The sequence below is a fragment of the Quercus suber genome, unplaced genomic scaffold, assembly GCF_002906115.3.
Source record: "Quercus suber isolate HL8 unplaced genomic scaffold, Cork oak 2.0 scaffold_443, whole genome shotgun sequence".
Classification (NCBI taxonomy): Eukaryota; Viridiplantae; Streptophyta; class Magnoliopsida; order Fagales; family Fagaceae; genus Quercus; species Quercus suber.
The window spans coordinates 7033-27008 of record NW_027069894.1 but is presented as its reverse complement, the minus strand read 5'-3'; the positions used below and the strand labels follow the sequence as shown (position 1 = coordinate 27008).

At 34.6% G+C, this 19976-nt stretch overlaps 4 protein-coding genes and 1 long non-coding RNA gene across 5 annotated transcripts; 3 read left to right on the top strand and 2 right to left on the bottom strand.

Annotated features, from left to right (window-relative positions):
* The first annotated feature begins 9035 nt into the window (after positions 1-9035).
* Positions 9036-11040, top strand: LOC112034093 (oxygen-evolving enhancer protein 3-2, chloroplastic-like). The gene is made up of 3 exons (XM_065762139.1): positions 9036-9510; positions 10382-10677; positions 10767-11040. The coding sequence occupies exons 1-3, from the start codon at positions 9213-9215 to the stop codon at positions 10863-10865; spliced, it is 693 nt and encodes a 230-aa protein (XP_065618211.1). The 5' UTR covers positions 9036-9212; the 3' UTR covers positions 10866-11040.
* A 250-nt stretch (positions 11041-11290) lies between these two features.
* Positions 11291-11695, top strand: LOC136062714 (uncharacterized). The gene is made up of 2 exons (XR_010624438.1): positions 11291-11332; positions 11422-11695. It is a non-coding gene; the product is annotated as an uncharacterized LOC136062714 (long non-coding RNA).
* Positions 11696-12786: 1091 nt separating this feature from the next.
* LOC112034094 (putative F-box protein At1g33530) lies at positions 12787-13686 on the bottom strand. Its single transcript, XM_024066876.1, has one exon. It carries the CDS (start codon positions 13684-13686, stop codon positions 12787-12789), a length of 900 nt encoding a protein of 299 aa, XP_023922644.1.
* A 16-nt stretch (positions 13687-13702) lies between these two features.
* On the top strand, positions 13703-14782 carry LOC111989032 (oxygen-evolving enhancer protein 3-2, chloroplastic-like). Its single transcript, XM_065762118.1, has 3 exons — positions 13703-13709; positions 14164-14483; positions 14573-14782. The coding sequence occupies exons 1-3, from the start codon at positions 13703-13705 to the stop codon at positions 14669-14671; spliced, it is 426 nt and encodes a 141-aa protein (XP_065618190.1). The 3' UTR covers positions 14672-14782.
* Positions 14783-15638: 856 nt separating this feature from the next.
* Positions 15639-18134, bottom strand: LOC111988911 (putative F-box protein At1g46984). Its single transcript, XM_065762143.1, is given in 3 exon segments — positions 15639-16198; positions 16200-17023; positions 17971-18134. Coding segments are annotated over 2 exon segments (1002 nt in total). The 5' UTR covers positions 16986-17023; positions 17971-18134; the 3' UTR covers positions 15639-15982.
* Between the last annotated feature and the right edge of the window lie 1842 nt (positions 18135-19976).

Below are 19976 nucleotides of genomic sequence, written 5' to 3'. Positions count from 1 at the left end.
TCAATTAATGTTGGACCGAAATTTGGACCAACAAATTTTTTACAACAAAATCCAAATATTACCATTTACCTCACAGGAAGTTTTGGATGCCTGGAGAGCGGAGACTGTATAATGAAATATTTGATGGCCTCTCTTTGAAAAATGAGAGAGCAGAGGTGGGGGGAACCTTTTAAAAAATCAAATGGAGCGCTTTTCATTAATTGTTTTAAAACTGCCAATTACTTGGATTAATACTGATAAATTTAAAACCCAGTGAGGAAACATTTTGAATTCTGAATTAGTTTGGAATTTTGGAATTGTGTTGCTTATGAAAAGATTCAATTAATGTTGGACCGAAATTTGGACCAACAAATTTTTTACAACAAAATCCAACTCAAGCTTATTTAGCACCCATTCATGGCTTCTCAAATTAAGGACAATTGCTATAGATAGTTATCATCTTAGATTTCTTACCTAAAGAAGTCAGGGATAATTTTTTTTTTTTTTTTTTTAATTCTATAGTTGTTGGAGGTGGGATTTGAATCTCCAACATTTTTGTTGAAAACACTAATGGCTTGTTTGGAAGTTTAGAGAGGGAGGAGAGTAGAGGGGAGTAGAGGGAAGGGGAGTAGTGGGGAGTAGAGTAGAGGAGAATGATTCACCTCCACCTTATTTGGATGTTTTTAAAATTAGTAAGGGGGAAGGGATTAATTAGCCCTTCCCCTTGTGTAATTTTGTTAATATAATAAGGGTAAATTAGGTAATTTACTTAGTCAATAGTTTATGTACTCTACTCCCCCTTCAAATCTCTCCAATTTGGGGGAATTAAAATTGGGGGGTTAGAGGGAGTCCAAACCCCTCTAAACTCCTCCAAACCCCTCCCCCTCATCCTTTAAAAAACTTCCAAATAAGGTAATTGTATTACTCTCCCTCCCTCTACTCTACTCCCCCTCCTTTTTTAAACATCCAAACATGCCATAAGAGTTGTCAGTTGAGTTACAACTTACAAGACACTTGGCAAAAAGCTAGTGATACAAATGCTTATTAAGATTGTTACGTTTTAGACTCTAGTTGTTGTAGACTTGTAGTACAGGCTAATCAAGTTGTTTGATTAATCCAATTATGCCAAATCAATTTTTTTGTAATCAATATAAGCATGCAATGGAAAATTAATACTATGTCACCAGCCTCATAGAATCAAATACAATGGAGACAATGACATATTGATGCAAGGAAAATCAATAGAAAAACAATTATAAAGGAAATAACATTGCAAGGAAAACCTTCCCATGAAGCAAATCCACTATCAAAAGAAAAGTTTTGCAATCTCTAGAATTAACTTTTCTAAACTCTACAACCTGTAGATAACTTACAAAGAAAAACTTTCATGACCATAACCTCCAATTAACTCCATGAACCTCTTAAAGGTATTTTTTTCACAGTAACAAGTCTATGATAGATCTATGGTTTATGCTTCTTCACCAACAAATCTTTAGATCTATACTTGAATATCTTTGGTATGGTGAAATTAAGAAAAACTTGGTTACACAATCCTAGCCACACAAAAATGAAGTTATCTATCCTCTATAAACCTCTTTAGGGTTAACTTATAATATCTCTTTTATATCCCAACAAGTAGGGCTTGAATTTATGCTAAAACAAACAAGTTATTCGACCTTTTACATTACTAATTTGCGTAGTTTGGATTGATCGAGAGGAATCGAGGTTAGAGTCAAGGCAACTCGACCGATCAAGTGAAATCGAGCTTGCTATCGAGCTTATATAAGCTTCACTTTCTTAAAATTTTCAAGGCTTGACATGTCAAGGTGGTGTCGAGGTCACAAAAAGTTCACTTTCCTGAGCTCATATTAAGCAATCTTTGAGTCTTCACCTTGATCATCAATTACAACTCTAAAACGCAGCCAAACTCACAATTTGATATGGTTTGCCAACACTAACACATGGACCTAACAGAAGCTCTACCATATCCATAGAGGTTATGAGTCACCAATTGTCAAAGTTTTTTTTTTTTAGGGAGCTGTTTCTGGGTGATACTCCTTTCAGTTTGGCTTTCTGTATTTCCCACAGAGAGAGGACTTTGGGTTTTAATAAAAATCAAACCCAGATCTATTTTTGGGTTTGTGATTTTTGGATTTTAATTTTGTATTTTTGGATTTGGGTGTTCTTGTTGTTCTTGATCAAGACATGTTTAGATCTCAATTAATGTAATTTTTGGTTTTTATTTCTGTTTTTAATTTTTTTATTTAGTTAAAATTAATAAATTAATTTTTTTAATTTAGATGTTGATGTGACATTTTTTAATGCAAAAAACATTTTTTATTATTAATTTAAGCCACTGGACATTAATTTAGTATTATTTATTCCTACCGTTTGTCACGTCAGCTTTCTTTGTTTCTGATGTAACGGCAGGGACAAGACGGGAAGTTTTTTTTCAGGATAGGGACTAAAAGTGGTAAAAATAAAATGTAGGGACTAAAATGGAAATCCTGAAAATGTAGGGACTAAAAGTGGCTTTTCGCCTTTTTTTTTTTTTTTTTTTTTTTTAAATGTGTATGTGAGTTATAGCTTACTCATTGCTTTTCTTTGATTACAACAATACAATGTTTTTCTTTGACTACAATATTATAGTAGAACACAAACTGTTCAATTTGGATAAGTATCAAATTGTGTAAAAGAAACACAAAGTGTGCAAAAGAAACACAAATTGTGCAATTTGGATAAGTATCAAACTATGTTACTTTGCTATTCATCAGTAAAACTATGAATGTATTAATTTATTATATTGTACTTAACTCTTTTTTTTTTTTGGGGTGGGGGGTAGTGGGGGGGAATACTTAACTCTATTTCAAAGCACAAAATATATACAACAAGGAGGGTGATTGACCATTATATACAACCATATTACTAATATATTTGTGAAAAAAATATTAAAAAAATAGTCTCTAAGCACTCACACTCATCACACCCAAATTATAATGGATACAAATCATTAACCTTTATCCAAAAAATAGCGGCTCTAAGCATGCACGTGAGTGCATACTCAGAGGATGGATATATATATATATATATAAGAGGATTCTCCTCTTTGGACTGGACTTTTATGTGGTTCCAAAATACCCCTATAGTTATAGTTTTAACGTAGAGGAAAAACTTGAGGATAATCCAGTATAAATATATTCTAACTCTCACTTAAAATTTCTTACAAAATAGGACGCTCTCCTACTAATTCGTGTCTTAAAAACAAACTTATCCATTTTTTTTAAAGGGAAATTATGAGACTAGACCAAAAAAGCTAAATCACAATGACCACAAATCAGGTAAATATCTAGATTTTATCAAAAAAAAAAAAAGTAAATATCCAAACGGGGGAGAGCTTGAACCACCTGTTCCACTCTCTCTACCTTGCCACCACTGCAATCTAACCACCAACGAGACCAAACCTCTGTTGCGCCGATTAGTCATTGCATGACTCAACCACCCAACAAGGACTGCAAAAGTTGTCACCATTGAGGAATTTCTTCAGGTCGTTGGAGATGCACCACTGGGTTGAGCTGGATTTGAAGGGCGTAGGGTTTGATAGGGTCGTGTTTGAGTTTTGAATTGAATAATGGAGAAAGATCGGAGAGAGCTTGAGTGAATTTATTGGAGGAAAGGGTGAACCGAGCCCACTCTGGGAGCCGTTCGATTGGGAAGACGTATTTGATGAGGGAGAGGTGATCGACGGGGGAGATTGAGTGGAAGAGGATGCTAGAAGGGGAGAGGAGGGAGAAGACTGAGTTAGCAGAATCTAGATCGTTGGATGAGAGGACGGAATCTGCATTACCACTGCTACTATTAGACTTAGGATTGGTGAAGGCAGAAGTGATGGGTTTCTTTTAATGTTGAGTTGTAGCTACTACTGGTGATGAGTTTCATTTTGGGTTGGAGATGGGTTGTGGCTACTATAAGTGATGGGTTTTGTTTTGAATTTCAATTCACAAATTTGGACGTGATTTTCTGGGTTGTTTGTGGAGTTTTCAAGGAGGATGTTGTGTTTGGTTACCTAGAAAGTGGAAGAAGGAAAAGGGAAAAAAATGAATTTTAATAAAAGTGGGTTTTGTTTTCACTTTGGCTTTCTTTATTTCCCAAAGAGAGATAACTTTGGGTTTTAATAAAAATCAAACCCAGATCTATTTTCTGGGATTGTGATTTTTGGATTTTAATTTTGTGTTTTTAGATTTGGGTTTGTGTTTTTGTTGTTTTTGTCCAAGACATATTTAGATCTCAATTCATATGATTTTTAGTTTTTAATTCTGTTTTTATTTTTTTTATTTAGTTAAAATTAATAAATTAATTTTTTTAATTTAGATGCTAACGTGGCATTTTTTAATGCCAAAAAATATTTTTTATTATTAATTTAGGCCACATAGGCATTAATTTAGTATTATTTATTCCTGTCATTTGCCACATCAGCTTTTTCAGTTTCTGATGTAACGACAGGGACCAAAACGAGAAGCATTTTTCAAGATAGGGACTAAAAGTGGTAAAAATAAAATGTAGGGACTAAAATGAGAATCGCCTGAAAATATAGGGACTAAAAGTGGCTTTTCGCCCAAAAAAAAAAAATAAAGAGAGGATAATCATAAGGAAATGAAAAGAAGAGCCAGAGTCCAAATAATTAGAAGTCCGTTGATTTCTTTATAAAAACAAAATAGAAAAGAGCAACGTACACTGACATACCTATTGAACCGGAACAATTAGAAGTGCACTTTTGTTTTTGTATGTAAAGTTTTTTTCCTTTTGGTTTTTGAATTTTGAAAAGATGATGATGATGGCGTGAAGAAAAAGAGCATAGAATTGAAAAGAATTGAGGAAGAAATAGATTGAAGAAGTTGAGTTTTAAAACTAATGTGATAGTTGTCATATTTTGTAGGCAATGTTTTACATGGGAGTTAGAGATTGTTGAGGTACATTTTTTTACACATAAAATTATTTAAATAACACCTATTTATTTCTTTTCAAATGCCACAAACAAATTGGGCATGCCTAAATATTTTTTGACTATCACTATGCTAGCCCACAACTGTTCTCCTTTCTATCACGAAATTGGGCTACGAATGCAAAACACTATAGGGCCTAATTTTTTTTTGTAAAGCCCAAATCATTTATTGAGCGAGATAAAATCTAATTCTTTTTAAAACCCATGAATTGTATACTTAGCAAATATTCAAAAAAACCCATGATTCAAATTCATGGCAATACTATTTTTTCAATGGGATTCAAACACATAATCAAAGCCCACGATTCAAACCCGTGGCAAATTATTCATCAAAAAGCCCAGTTCCCACTGGCAATATCAAAAGCCCAATTTTTATTGACAATATTAAAAACCTAGTTCTCGCTAGTAATATCAAAAGCCCAATTTACGTTGGCACTATTTTATCAAAAAGCCCAAGATTATTAACGCTTGGTAAAGAAAAAATATCATGGTATAATACTATGGCAAAAACCATGGCAATCGTCTTATAAAAACTCATAGGGAGTTATCTTGAAGATTATGTTCTCATATTATAACCCATGAAACGCATGGTCATCATTTGCATCACAACATCCATAATACATCTTTAACGCTCATGGTAAATATTCAATCCTACAAACTTATCATTTAAATTGTGATGCGATTATTAGAAATCATGAACATTATTTACGATATGGAATTTATCATAATAAATGTCATTTACAAAGGTATTTTGAAACTTGTCCTATTGTTTCAAACATTACAACTAATTGCCCAAAGGACCATTGCAAGTATCTATGAAACCCAAAGAATATTTACTAATAAAAGTCCATGAGGAATGAAAACTCATGGCAACATGTGTTGTTAATGTCCATTTTGTAGAATGCACACAACCCAGACCAAAGGAACCAGCCCATGTAAGCAAGCCCAATCCAAAAGACCCCAGCAAGAGGCAGAGGATTAAAAGTGGACAACCAGACCTTGTTCATCCCTGACCAAGGTATAGTTAGAGGCCCCTACAAGAGAACCAAGTCTTTAAGGATGAACTAGGGGCTGTCCCATCAACTTTCTGTCACCCTCTACCTGACGTGAACAGTGCCCAAGGGTTGTGATATCAGTTAAAGTCTAAAGGGTGATGAAACTCAATCATCTTCCTCAAGACTGTATCTCCAGCAGAAAGGGAGCTAAAACCAAGTTATCCAAAACTCAACAAATTGATGCTATAAATGTAAAAAATGTTCAAGACATGATTCATGTGCTAAGCCCATGAATCCTAAAGGGGAAAAATTGGGAACATGTGGTTTGGAGGGCATAAAGAGATCTCCAACAGAACCCCCTAAAGTAGACTTAGAGTTTGACACCTGGCTTGAGGTGTTGAATCCTACTTCTTGGGGTCCAAATCTCAGTTGCAACATTAGGATTTGTCCTTGATACTTGCCTTAATCCCATTGGTTAAACTTAGCTTCAGAAATCCAGGCATTTAATGCAAAACACTCCAAAAACCCACCATGTGTCATATTGCCCAAAGAAGCAAGGCAGCCCCAAAAGTAAATCTCCTACTTTTGGCCAAATTCTAAGAAGATTAACCTTGATTCACTACCTCTGATCAGTCATACATTTTTCGGATTCTTGTTAATTAATACTTCTCTAAAACTCCATTATAAAAACATAAGCACCTAAACCCGAAAAACACACAGCTACTCCCTCTGAAACTCTTGATTTGTTTGCCAATTTGCTTGTGGTTTAGCTTATTCTAAGAAGATTAACCTTGATTCACTACCTCTGATCAGTCATACATTTTTCGGATTCTTGTTAATTAATACTTCTCTAAAACTCCATTATAAAAACATAAGCACCTAAACCCGAAAAACACACAGCTACTCCCTCTGAAACTCTTGATTTGTTTGCCAATTTGCTTGTGGTTTAGCTTTCCTTAAGCTCACCACTCATTCCCCTTAACCCACACTCACCTAACCTCAGACATTCCTTTCCTTTTTTGCTTAATCACACCCTATAAATGCCTCCCAATTAGTCACAAACAGCCCACTACTCACTAAAGCTTTAACCCCAGCATTAATTCCATTCCATTCACTCAAAACAACTCACATTACCCCATTCATGCCTTATGTACTCATACTCCCCAAAATCTTAATTTAATACTTGCTGCACTAAGCTGAGATCTCTTTCTCCCTTCACACCATACCAATTAATCCCTTTCTTCTTCCCATGGAACCTTTAATTTTTACTTTTTGTTTTACTATTGAAGGATATAATATATTTGTAACAATCGAATTCTTCCCTCACATTGATGTAATGATGGCTAAAAGTACAATAAGTTCCCCTGACTGAGACACACAAGGACCCCCAGGACTGAACCTTCCTAAATTTATTTAATCATTAACTCCTGGACCCTTAAGTGTAATTTCACCTTTACCGCTAGAGGATTTACTTTTTTGGACTCTTGTGTAATTTCACCTTTACCACTGGAGGATTTACTTTTCTGGACTCTTAAGTGTAATTTCACCTTTACTGCTGGAGAAATTATTTTCCTCGTATAATCAGGACAGAACCACTACGTATTAATTAAGTATTGTAAAGTGTTTTTCTATTGGGCTTTTGTTGCTGTTTTGTCAAATGCAGCATTTATGTCTTGCTTGGATAGGCTTGTCACCACACCAAAAGCCTTTGGGCACCATCTTAAGAGGCCATAGTTGAATTTTGGCTTGACTTCCCTATATTTTATTCAAAGGCATCAATTTCTCCCTCAACAGAGATTATTTTTTAGCATGTTATCCTTAAATTTTATCTCTACATTTTAGTTTTTTTTTTTAATTCAAAACTTTGAAAAAAAAGAAGAAGGAAAAAACAAAGGTGAGATTAGATTCAAGAGCCAAGGAAACCGAGTATTCAAAAAAAAAAAGGGTTATGTCTTGATAAAGGAAAAAAGGGGGGGAAAAAAAAGAAAAAAAAAAGAATGAAAAGTGAAAAGTTGGAGTGATTGAGGAAACATGGATGCTTAGTTTGAAAATCAACTAGAGAGTGTTTCTATTTTGTAAGAAATGTTTTAGGTGAAAGTTAGAGATGTATATTTATATAGTGTTATCCTTAAGTTTTGCCTCTACTAAAACGTAGGCTATAGCCTATAGGGGTATTTTGGAACCAAAAAAATGTCTAGGCCAAACAGGAAAAGCCCCTTAAATAGTAGTATAGATAAAATACTTTTCATTGAAAATACAAAATGTATTTGCTAAACGTCTCGTAGCATAATTGGTAACTCCTTCCATTTCCAATGAAGACGTTTAAATCTCTCATCTCTCAACTATTGAATTATCAATAAATAAATAAAAAATGTAGTCAACCAATTAAGAATGTCGCCTTTGAGAGGTAGATTTCTACTTTTGAGGTGGACTTAGGGTAATGGCCTTACACCTATTGGGCATTTTAACTACTCCTCTCAATCTCCATAATTACTTAACAAAAAAATAAATAAATTGAAACTTCAAAAAAAAGAAAAAGAAAAAAAAAAGGTACCAAATCCACATTTTCCTTTCACTTTTCCTTCCCCCATTTTCCATCTACTCTCTTTTCACTCCAACCAAAAATAAAATTAATTTAAATCATAAAATTGATCAATTTCAAGTGAAGAAGATATTTCATCAATCATTTTATTTTTTTTTACAATTTTCTGCAAATTTACCTATTAATCATCATTGATGGAAAAAAAAAAAGTTCTCCCGTTTTCAATTTTGATTATAAATGAACATGAGATTATGAACAATAGGCAGATATATGTATGCCCTCTATTCAAGGTTGAGTGCATATGCGGAAGGACAAAGCAAGAATGTGACTGATATAGTCACTAATAGGAGCATGATCTTGTAGTATCCACGTGTCAAAATGTTACCCTCCCACGCTGGAACCCAATCCAACTTGTAAAATATAAAAATGATCAAGTGACACGTTTCAACAACTGGTTGGCTGAAGCTATATCCAACTTATCCAAGAAGAAAATGTCAGATAAGGTGTTGCCCAAAATCACTCTACATCACAGAAACACAGAACAAACTTGAAAAGTCATCATCCACCACCATAGCCAAAAATATTAATTCCACCTCACTCACAGAGAAACCAATTGGGAAAACAAAAATAAAAGTTTAAGAAAAAAAACTGAAATACCCAGTTTTACACTTAGGCAGGGTTTTTTTTGGTTAAGAAAATGGCCCAAGCAATGGCATCAATGGCTGGTCTACGTGGCTCCTCTCAGGCTGTTTTGGAGGGTAGCCTTCAGCTAAGTGGCTCAACCAGGTTGAACGTTAATGGGACCAGCCGTGTGGCCATGACAAGGCCAGGGCTCACTATTAGAGCCCAGCAGCAGGCTGAGCCTGAAACTAGTCGCAGGGCTGTTCTTGGTCTAGCTGCTGCTGGTTTGGCCACAGGGTCTTTTGTTCAAGCTGTGCTTGCTGAGGCTAAGCCCATCAAGGTGGGCCCACCTCCTCCTCCATCTGGTGGATTGCGTAAGTCTTTGATCCATCTCTTGCTTTCTTCAACATTAGCTTTTGATCAAGATATGTCAATTAAGGAGGCAATAAAGAATATGAATTTTGATAAAACGAATGAAAAAAGAATACATATAGTCGATCCTGACACTAATCTATAGTCGATCTTAAATATTTGGATTAAAGTTTTGTTATTGTTGTTTTGTCATGAGGTAAATGAGAAATATCTAGTAACAAGTAAGTCAATAATATATTATTTGAAGTTAATGAATGCCTTATAGGTGGATCATATTCTCACCTGTAAGTTTTTCCTCTAGCTTCTTTCTTCAAATTAATTAGAAACAAATATGAAAAAAAACATTGATAAGTAAGCTACTTGTGAACACCGTAGAGTCAGTGCTCGATAGAAATAATTCACTACATATACTGTCATAGCTTAATATCTATTGAGGTTGGTGAATTCCTAGGATCAAATATTTCTAATGACCAAAATATTGGTTTATTAGGTTTACACAATAAGGCTAGTGGCACAAAATTTTTACAACGGTTGAGATGGTATATTGTAATTAGTGTATAATAAAAGTAATGTCTGTGAGGGTGCCATGTAAAAGTGAGGTTACACCATGCACAACTTTACAACCCAACACATTATGAAAATATGATCTGAGAAATGTTGTGTTTCTGGCATTAGTCCAGGTTTTGTTTAACTAACCTAGGTACTAAGCATGATTTCTCAGTCAAGCTTAATTTTTTGAGATCAATCTGATACATGCACATCCATTTGGCGGGCTAAGAAACATAACTCAAACCAAATTCATAGTTATATTGTGGCTAGGAACATGTAAAAAAATTTAGCAAAATTAAGATTCATATTTATACATTTTGGCAGCTGGAACTCTAAACTCTGATGAGGCAAGAGACCTTGATCTGCCATTAAAGGAGAGGTTCTTCATTCAACCATTGACCCCAGCTCAGGCAGCTCAGAGGGCAAAGGAGTCAGCCAAGGAAATAGTTGGTGTGAAGGAATTTATTGATAAGAAGGAATGGCCCTTTGTGCAGAATGATCTACGTTTGCGGGCAGGATATCTCCGGTATGACCTTAACACTGTCATTGCTGCTAAGCCTAAAGATGAGAAGGAATCCCTCAAGGACCTCGCTGGAAAGCTCTTCCAAGACATTGGCAATGTAAGTTGAAAAGTTTACTTCATTTTTCAGATCAGTAGTCTGATTATTCAATTTCTATGTACTTATTTGTTGTAATGTTTTTCCTACAGCTTGACCATGCAGCAAAAATTAAGAGCACCCCAGAAGCAGAGAAGTACTATGCCGCAACTGTATCTTCCCTGAATAATGTTCTTGCCAAGCTTGGTTAAGAAGAATTAAAATGTTCTGATGTAAACTTCTACTTTAGGAGTTATGAAACAATTTCTTTAATGCTATCTTAAGGGAATCTGGTTGGAAAAACTACTGCTTTTATTTTTCAATTTCTGATACTCTTTTATTGCATGCTAATCTAAGGATTGAAATGTGAGTCTGTATAAGTAACAACTATCAGACTTTGTGTTGCTTGATAGGATGAAAAAACTAGGCAGAAATTCAAGCACTTCTATTTCGCCTCCTAAACAAATGATACAATTAACCTTTTAAAAATTAAGGAATCTGCTGTCATGTTTGATCTGCACAGATGTTGCACATCAATGATGCTTAGATACAAGAATTGCCTTTTCATCAACCCAAATGACCAGCATTTTTAATTAATGGTATACAAACTTAGGAGCCTAGGAGGGTGGGGAGCAAAATCAAGGACCTCGCTGGAAAGCTCTTCCAAGACATTGGCAATGTAAGTTGAAAAGTTTACTTCATTTTTCAGATCAGTAGTCTGATTATTCAATTTCTATGTACTTATTTGTTGTAATGTTTTTCCTACAGCTTGACCATGCAGCAAAAATTAAGAGCACCCCAGAAGCAGAGAAGTACTATGCCGCAACTGTATCTTCCCTGAATAATGTTCTTGCCAAGCTTGGTTAAGAAGAATTAAAATGTTCTGATGTAAACTTCTACTTTAGGAGTTATGAAACAATTTCTTTAATGCTATCTTAAGGGAATCTGGTTGGAAAAACTACTGCTTTTATTTTTCAATTTCTGATACTCTTTTATTGCATGCTAATCTAAGGATTGAAATGTGAGTCTGTATAAGTAACAACTATCAGACTTTGTGTTGCTTGATAGGATGAAAAAACTAGGCAGAAATTCAAGCACTTCTATTTCGCCTCCTAAACAAATGATACAATTAACCTTTTAAAAATTAAGGAATCTGCTGTCATGTTTGATCTGCACAGATGTTGCACATCAATGATGCTTAGATACAAGAATTGCCTTTTCATCAACCCAAATGACCAGCATTTTTAATTAATGGTATACAAACTTAGGAGCCTAGGAGGGTGGGGAGCAAAGGCAATCAGTTCACTTGCACCTCCTGATTGAATCTCAGCTCTGGTTGGCATTTGGCAGAACTAGACTCAAGGGCAACCTTCATAATCATAGCATTGAACTGATACTTGATAAACTAACAATTATCATCCAAGTTCATTTTTGTTGTCTTGGGCTAGCAGGGTGCCTCAGGAGAAATACTTGTGTATACATCTTGTCGACTCATAGCAAGTAAAACCCCAGAAATAAAAATTATAATAAGCACTTCAAGTAGCATCAAGACATCTGTTACCAAGATACTCATGTTGTTACAATGAAATCATAAAGAATTCTACAAGCAATTATAGGCTATGTACTATCATCAGAAATATTTTCTAACCAGCTATATGAGCTATGCAACAAATTTCAGAGTGTTGCATGGTTTAAAATCCCTGTATATTATACCTAAAAATTCTTAAAACTGTGGGAGCACGTAACATTCATCCATTGACTTTGTTATGTCTGTCTTTGAGTTTAAAAACAGATGCAATTACTCCATTTTCTTAAGCAAGCAAAAGAAAGTAAATTAAACAGTAGAAAGAAACTGCAAAACCAAATAATAAGTGTAATGAAGTTATTAAAGGGGGTACTTGTTTGTTACAAAAGGCACATCATCAGAGGAAGCTGTGTAAATGTAACCTACCAAGCCTTAAAAATAGAAAAGAAAAACATGAAACTAAGATAACAATGCCTAAGATCTTAATTTAACTTTGAAAACCCTTTGTGGTTATTTCTTCACTGGTTGCATTCCTTTCAGATTTATCAAACTGGAAGGGCCAACGTAGAAACCACATTTTTCCATTTTAGACGCCTCAGTATCCCATGTTATGCAATTAATTTTCCCACTTTCAATATTGTAACTGTTTGTAAGCCATAAATCTTGTCTTTTACCCAAAACCATAAATCACCATTCTGAGCGAAAAGAGGAACAAGATCCTCCATCAAATTTGGAGTGCTGTTCGTGAATGCCAAGGGAATAACAATCTTCTCTTTACCCCATTTGAGCTTCTTGTAATCTTCTAACACAACGACATTGATAACCTCTTCCACTCTAACAGCAAAAGATAAACACCCATTCCAATCTAAAGCCCAAACTTTTTCCCAATTTGAGAACAATCCTTTGGGCATTATAGTACTCTTAAAACTCTCACTCTCCAAATCAAGAGATACCATCTCTGCATAAAAGCATGTTCTAACCTTGTTTATCTTAATGCAGTGAACAGCCTCACCTGCTGACACAACCATAATTTTCTCTCTTTTCTTGTTAGCATCATTTAGGCTAGGGAAATTGATAGTTCTCCATGAATTATCACTTCCAACGGTAAGAATTTCACAACCTTCATTTCCAGTTTCCTCATTATCATCATATATAGAGACCAACTTATAGCAACCAGTAGATGGGACAAAAGAGAATGTCATACCAAAGCTATTTTTATGTGGGTCAGGCAGTTCAAGCATTTGACGGGTGGCATTATTCATTATGAGGAATTTATTGGAGGCAATTCTTTTCTTTAGCAACATGCCATTGCAACCACAGATCAACTGGAAATTATCCTGGCTATTGCCAGGAGGAGTAATAGGGATTTTATTGTACGAGCACTTGATTCTATGTCGGCTCATATGCTTTTCAATGAAGTGACAATCTTGAGTTAAAGTGTACCATTGCTTGCAAACACACTTCATTCTCAGTACATATGTGACTGGCAGCCAGCTCAGAATCTCCATAACGATATCTAAGGGAATGGACTGTTGTGTAGCAGAGATGGAGATTTTTTCTTGGCTCTTTTTATTTACAGCAATCTCTGGCTTTGCCCTCTTTGTTTCTTTATTTGCAATTCTTGTGCGTTCTTCATTTAATGTTTCAAGACACCGTGGAGATGAGCAGCAAGTAAATTTGAAAAAAATGTTTACCATGGTGCTCTTAAGAGACACTCCTCAATCTGCTCCTGTAGCTTACAAAACAAAAACATGGAATCAGCTTTTTAATGTCAATCAAAAGAAAATGATTTATGTACAAAACACAAACTCAGTGTAGGAGCACAAACTAACCTAGGTACTAAGCATGATTTCTCAGTCAAGCTTAATTTTTTGAGATCAATCTGATACATGCACATCCATTTGGCGGGCTAAGAAACATAACTCAAACCAAATTCATAGTTATATTGTGGCTAGGAACATGTAAAAAAATTTAGCAAAATTAAGATTCATATTTATACATTTTGGCAGCTGGAACTCTAAACTCTGATGAGGCAAGAGACCTTGATCTGCCATTAAAGGAGAGGTTCTTCATTCAACCATTGACCCCAGCTCAGGCAGCTCAGAGGGCAAAGGAGTCAGCCAAGGAAATTGTTGGTGTGAAGGAATTTATTGATAAGAAGGAATGGCCCTTTGTGCAGAATGATCTACGTTTGCGGGCAGGATATCTCCGGTATGACCTTAACACTGTCATTGCTGCTAAGCCTAAAGATGAGAAGGAATCCCTCAAGGACCTCGCTGGAAAGCTCTTCCAAGACATTGGCAATGTAAGTTGAAAAGTTTACTTCATTTTTCAGATCAGTAGTCTGATTATTCAATTTCTATGTACTTATTTGTTGTAATGTTTTTCCTACAGCTTGACCATGCAGCAAAAATTAAGAGCACCCCAGAAGCAGAGAAGTACTATGCCGCAACTGTATCTTCCCTGAATAATGTTCTTGCCAAGCTTGGTTAAGAAGAATTAAAATGTTCTGATGTAAACTTCTACTTTAGAAGTTATGAAACAATTTCTTTAATGCTATCTTAAGGGAATCTGGTTGGAAAAACTACTGCTTTTATTTTTCAATTTCTGATACTCTTTTATTGCATGCTAATCTAAGGATTGAAATGTGAGTCTGTATAAGTAACAACTATCAGACTTTGTGTTGCTTGATAGGATGAAAAAACTAGGCAGAAATTCAAGCACTTCTATTTCGCCTCCTAAACAAATGATACAATTAACCTTTTAAAAATTAAGGAATCTGCTGTCATGTTTGATTTGCACAGATGTTGCACATCAATGATGCTTAGATACAAGAATTGCCTTTTCATCAACCCAAATGACCAGCATTTTTAATTAATGGTATACAAACTTAGGAGCCTAGGAGGGTGGGGAGCAAAAGCAATCAGTTCACTTGCACCTCCTGATTGAATCTCAGCTCTGGTTGGCATTTGGCAGAACTAGACTCGAGGGCAACATTCATAATCAGTTCATTTTTGTTGTCTTGGGCTAGCAGGGTGCCTCAGGAGAAATACTTGTGTATACATCTTATCGACTCATAGCAAGTAAAACCCCAGAAATAAAAATTATAATAAGCACTTCAAGTAGCATCAAGACATCTGTTACCAAGATACTCATGTTGTAATAATGAAATCATAAAGAATTCTACAAGCAATCGTAGGCTATGTACTATCATCAGAAATATTTTCTAACCAGCTATATGAGCTATGCAACAAATTTCAGAGTGTTGCATGGTTTAAAATCCCTGTTTATTATACATAAAAATTCTTAAAACTGTGGGAGCACATAACATTCATCCATAGACTTTGTTATGTCTGTCTTTAAGTTTAACAACAGATGCAATTACTCCATTTTCATAAGCAAGCAAAAGAAAGTAAATTAAACAATAGAAAGAAACTGCAAAACCAAATAATTAGTGTGATGAAGCTATTAAGGGGGGTACTTGTTTGTTACAAAAGGCACATCATCAGAGGAAGCTGTGTATATGTATGTAACCTACCAAGCCTTAAAAACAGAAAAGAAAAACATGAAACTAAGATAACAATGCCTAAAATCTTAATTTAACTTTGAAAACCCTTTGTGGTTATTTCTTCACTGGTTGCATTCCTTTCAGATTTATCAAACTGGAAAGGCCAACGTAGAAACCACATTTTTCCATTTTAGACGCCTCAGTATCCCATATTATGCAATTAATTTTCCCACTTTCAATATTGTAAGCCATAAATCCCTTGTCTTTTACCCAAAACCATAAATCACCATTCTCAGCTAAAAAAGGAACAGAGGAACAAGATCCTCCATCAAATTTGGAGTGCTGTTCGTGAATGCCAAGGGAATAACAATCTTCTCTTTACCACATTTGAGCTTCTTGTAATCTTCTAACACAATGACATTGATAACCTCTTCCACTCTAACAGCAAAAGATAAACACCCATTCCAATCTAAAGCCCAAACTTTTTCAATTTGAGAACAATCCTTTGGGCATTATAGTACTCTTAAAACTCTCACTCTCCAAATCAAGAGATACCATCTCTGCACAAAAGCATGTTCTAACCTTGTTTATCTTAATGCAGTGAACAGCCTCACCTGCTGACACAACCATAATTTTCTCTCTTTTCTTGTTAGCATCATTTTGGCTAGGGAAATTGATAGTTCTCCATGAATTATCACTTCCAACGGTAAGAATTTCACAACCTTCATTTCCAGTTTCCTCATTATCATCATATATAGAGACGAACTTATAGCAACCAGTAGATGGGACAAAAGAGAATGTCATACCAAAGCTATTTTTATGTGGGTCAGGCAGTTCAAGCATTTGACGGGTGGCACTATTCATTATGAGGAATTTATTGGAGGCAATTCTTTTCTTTAGCAACATGCCGTTGCAACCACAGATCAACTGGAAATTATCCTGGCTATTGCCAGGAGGAGTAATAGGGATTTTATTGTACGAGCACTTGATTCTATGTCGGCTCATATGCTTTTCAATGAAGTGACAATCTTGAGTTAAAGTGTACCATTGCTTGCAAACACACTTCATTCTCAGTACATATGTGACTGGCAGCCAGCTCAGAATCTCCATAACGATATCTAAGGGAATGGACTGTTGTGTAGCAGAGATGGAGATTTTTTCTTGGTTCTTTTTATTTACAACAATCTCTGGCTTTGCCCTCTTTGTTTCTTTATTTGCAATTCTTGTGCGTTCTTCATTTGATGTTTCAAGACACCGTGGAGATGAGCAGCAAGTAAATTTGAAAAAAATGTTTACCATGGTGCTCTTAAGAGACACTCCTCAATCTGCTCCTGTAGCTTACAAAACAAAAACATGGAATCAGCTTTTTAATGTCAATCAAAAGAAAATGATTTATGTACAAAACACAAACTCAGTGTAGGAGCACAATTACAACGTTATGAACTTCATTGGCCAACCTAAATTCTATTGCAATGGACACTCCTAAAAGACAAGCATTCAGAGATTAATTCTCACAAAAGTTACAATGCTCTTAAACTAAATTTGCCACGACCACCTCGACCTCAACTAGCACTACGTTTACCACGGGGAGCTATGGTGAAGGGCTGTAACTATCTTAGTAAAAGCAATTAAAATGGTAGTACCTTTAATCCTAAAACAAAGAGATAAGATAATCACCTATCCTAAACTAACTTATCTAACTTATAGTGGTGGAGATGAACGCTAGGCAAAAAAGCAATTTTTTTTTTACACTAAGCACAAAATAATAAACAAGTAGAACTCTTTGAAATTGCTTTACGATGCACTCCTACTCTTTAAAGCAAAAAAACAGAACAGAAACTTTTATGCGGCACAATTTACCTACCTATAGAATGTATGGTAAAATTTCATTCGCGTGAAAGGCAAAATATTTCCAAGGAGATATAGCCAAAGCAAATACCTATATCCAATATTTACAGATTCTTGTTCAAGAAATCATTATGAACAACAAAAACCAAAGACCAATAGACAGAGAATGACTTTTTTTTTTTTTCCTTTCAACATCTTATGTTACGGGGTGATTGACTGATTGCAATATGTTTAATACATGATACGAGGTAAATAGAGGTAAAAACTGAGAAAACAGCAATCTTAGGATGCTTGGAAATCTCATATGAAAAAACTTGAAACTAATATGAAACATATACCAGTAACTAAAATTGAAATTACAAATCAGGAAGAAATTTAAAACTAAGTTAAGAAATAGAGTAGTATAGATTCAAAACCTATGAATTGCAGAACCTACCTTTTGCGTGTGTAGTATAGTATGAAATATTAGAGATTTTTGCTTTTCCTGTTACCCTTTGGTTTTTATAGTAGTACTCGCTAGCAAATTAAAACAATCTTCGAAGAAGAGTTCGATCAGACTTTCAGTTATGCTCTTTTCTTTTCATGTTTTGCGCGTGAACTGTCTAGTATATTACCATCAAGTAAGTGATTTTTGGTTCTTCCCTTATCGTTTGGTTTTTGCTTTTTATACTACTAGACTCTTAGTGTTACTCCAACTCTACTTTATCAATATCTATATTATTTGTAAGAGATTCCCCTAAGTCTAGAATAACTCTAACTCTACTCTAACTTTATTTATATCTATATTATTTATAAGAGATTTTCCTATTTGAACTGAACTTTTATGTAGTTCAAAAATAACTCTAAACTTTAGATTTCACAAAGAAAAAACTCAAGAACAACCCGATAAAAATATATCTTCAACTCTACTTAAAATACTTACAAATAGGATACTTTCCTACTAATTAATTTCTTCAAAACAAACTTATCTAAAATAAAAAAAATAAAAAAAAGGAAAATTATGATACTAGACCAAAAAAAAAAAAGCCTCATCATATGCACAAAGCGTGTATGATGAGGCTAGTGATAAGTTGCATCTATTATAATTAAAATTTTTTTTTTTCAAACAAATTTATTTTTTGAACGTTTGTTTGAAAGTAGTGTAGTGATATAGAGAAAAGTTTGGATAGAAAAAAAAATGAAAAAAAAAAAACATAAATAAAGTTGAAACGAAAAAACGTACTCTAAGACACCTCTAAGTCAATTCAAGTTATTCAACTATGGCAGATGTTGCCAGGTTTAGTAACGCAAACTTGTAAACTATGTATTGGGGCATTAAAGTGGTGGAACGTTGGATTTAAAAAATAAAATGTGAGTTTACTGTTAGTTGTTAGTTTATTTCAAAGAAAACCAAAAAAAAAAAAAAAAAAACTATGGTAGATCTTAGCCATTTAGTGCAGGCTCAAAATATAAAGTTTGACTTTATGTTAGATGCATGTTAGTGTGTGAGTTTGGAATAACACATTAGAGGACCCGTTGATGGGATTAGGATTTAGAATACAATGAGTGGAGGCCGACCTACGGGTTAGGTGGGGTTGGGTGCCTAACACCTTCCCATCCCTATACCTAAACTCCGGACACGTGTTCTGGTAAAAATCAGTCATTCCGCAAGGGTGTTATATTTATGGTTTCTAGACCTAATCTAGGTGGTGACTCTATTTCTTCTCCGCCCCGGTCTACTTGACCGAGGTGTACTCCCCCTGTTGTGCGCCCAAGAGATAAAATTCAAATTTTGAAATTTCAGAAAGTAAAATCCAAACACCCCCTTGCAATTTAGACTTTATTTATTTATTTATTACTTCACTAGAACATGCACAATGGCCATCTCTCTCTCTTTGCTAGCTAGTATTGCCTTTGTATCTGAGTCCACGAGAGGACAGGCGATTAAGAGTATATGGACACTACTATTTCAATAAAAGTCAAACTTTATATTTTGAGCCTGCACTAAATGGCTAAGATCTACCATAGTTTTTTTTTTTTTTTTTTTGGTTTTCTTTGAAATAAACTAACAACTAACAGTAAACTCACATTTTATTTTTTAAATCCAACGTTCCACCACTTTAATGCCCCAATACATAGTTTACAAGTTTGCGTTACTAAACCTGGCAACATCTGCCATAGTTGAATAACTTGAATTGACTTAGAGGTGTCTTAGAGTACGTTTTTTCGTTTCAACTTTATTTATGTTTTTTTTTTTTCATTTTTTTTTCTATCCAAACTTTTCTCTATATCACTACACTACTTTCAAACAAACGTTCAAAAAATAAATTTGTTTGAAAAAAAAAAATTTTAATTATAATAGATGCAACTTATCACTAGCCTCATCATACACGCTTTGTGCATATGATGAGGCTTTTTTTTTTTTGGTCTAGTATCATAATTTTCCTTTTTTTTATTTTTTTT

What these genes read in the sequence shown, in the direction of transcription:
- LOC112034094 (XM_024066876.1), bottom strand. Translation starts at nt 13,686, where the DNA reads ATGGAGATTCTGAGCTGGCTGCCAGTCACATATGTACTGAGAATGAAG.
- LOC112034093 (XM_065762139.1), top strand. Translation starts at nt 9,213, where the DNA reads ATGGCCCAAGCAATGGCATCAATGGCTGGTCTACGTGGCTCCTCTCAG. An exon ending in TCCTCCATCTGGTGGATTGC is followed by an intron (nt 9,511 to 10,381) that starts GTAAGTCTTTGA and finishes ACATTTTGGCAG; the next exon opens with CTGGAACTCTAAACTCTGAT. An exon ending in TCTTCCAAGACATTGGCAAT is followed by an intron (nt 10,678 to 10,766) that starts GTAAGTTGAAAA and finishes TTTTTCCTACAG; the next exon opens with CTTGACCATGCAGCAAAAAT.
- LOC111989032 (XM_065762118.1), top strand. An exon ending in TCTTCCAAGACATTGGCAAT is followed by an intron (nt 14,484 to 14,572) that starts GTAAGTTGAAAA and finishes TTTTTCCTACAG; the next exon opens with CTTGACCATGCAGCAAAAAT.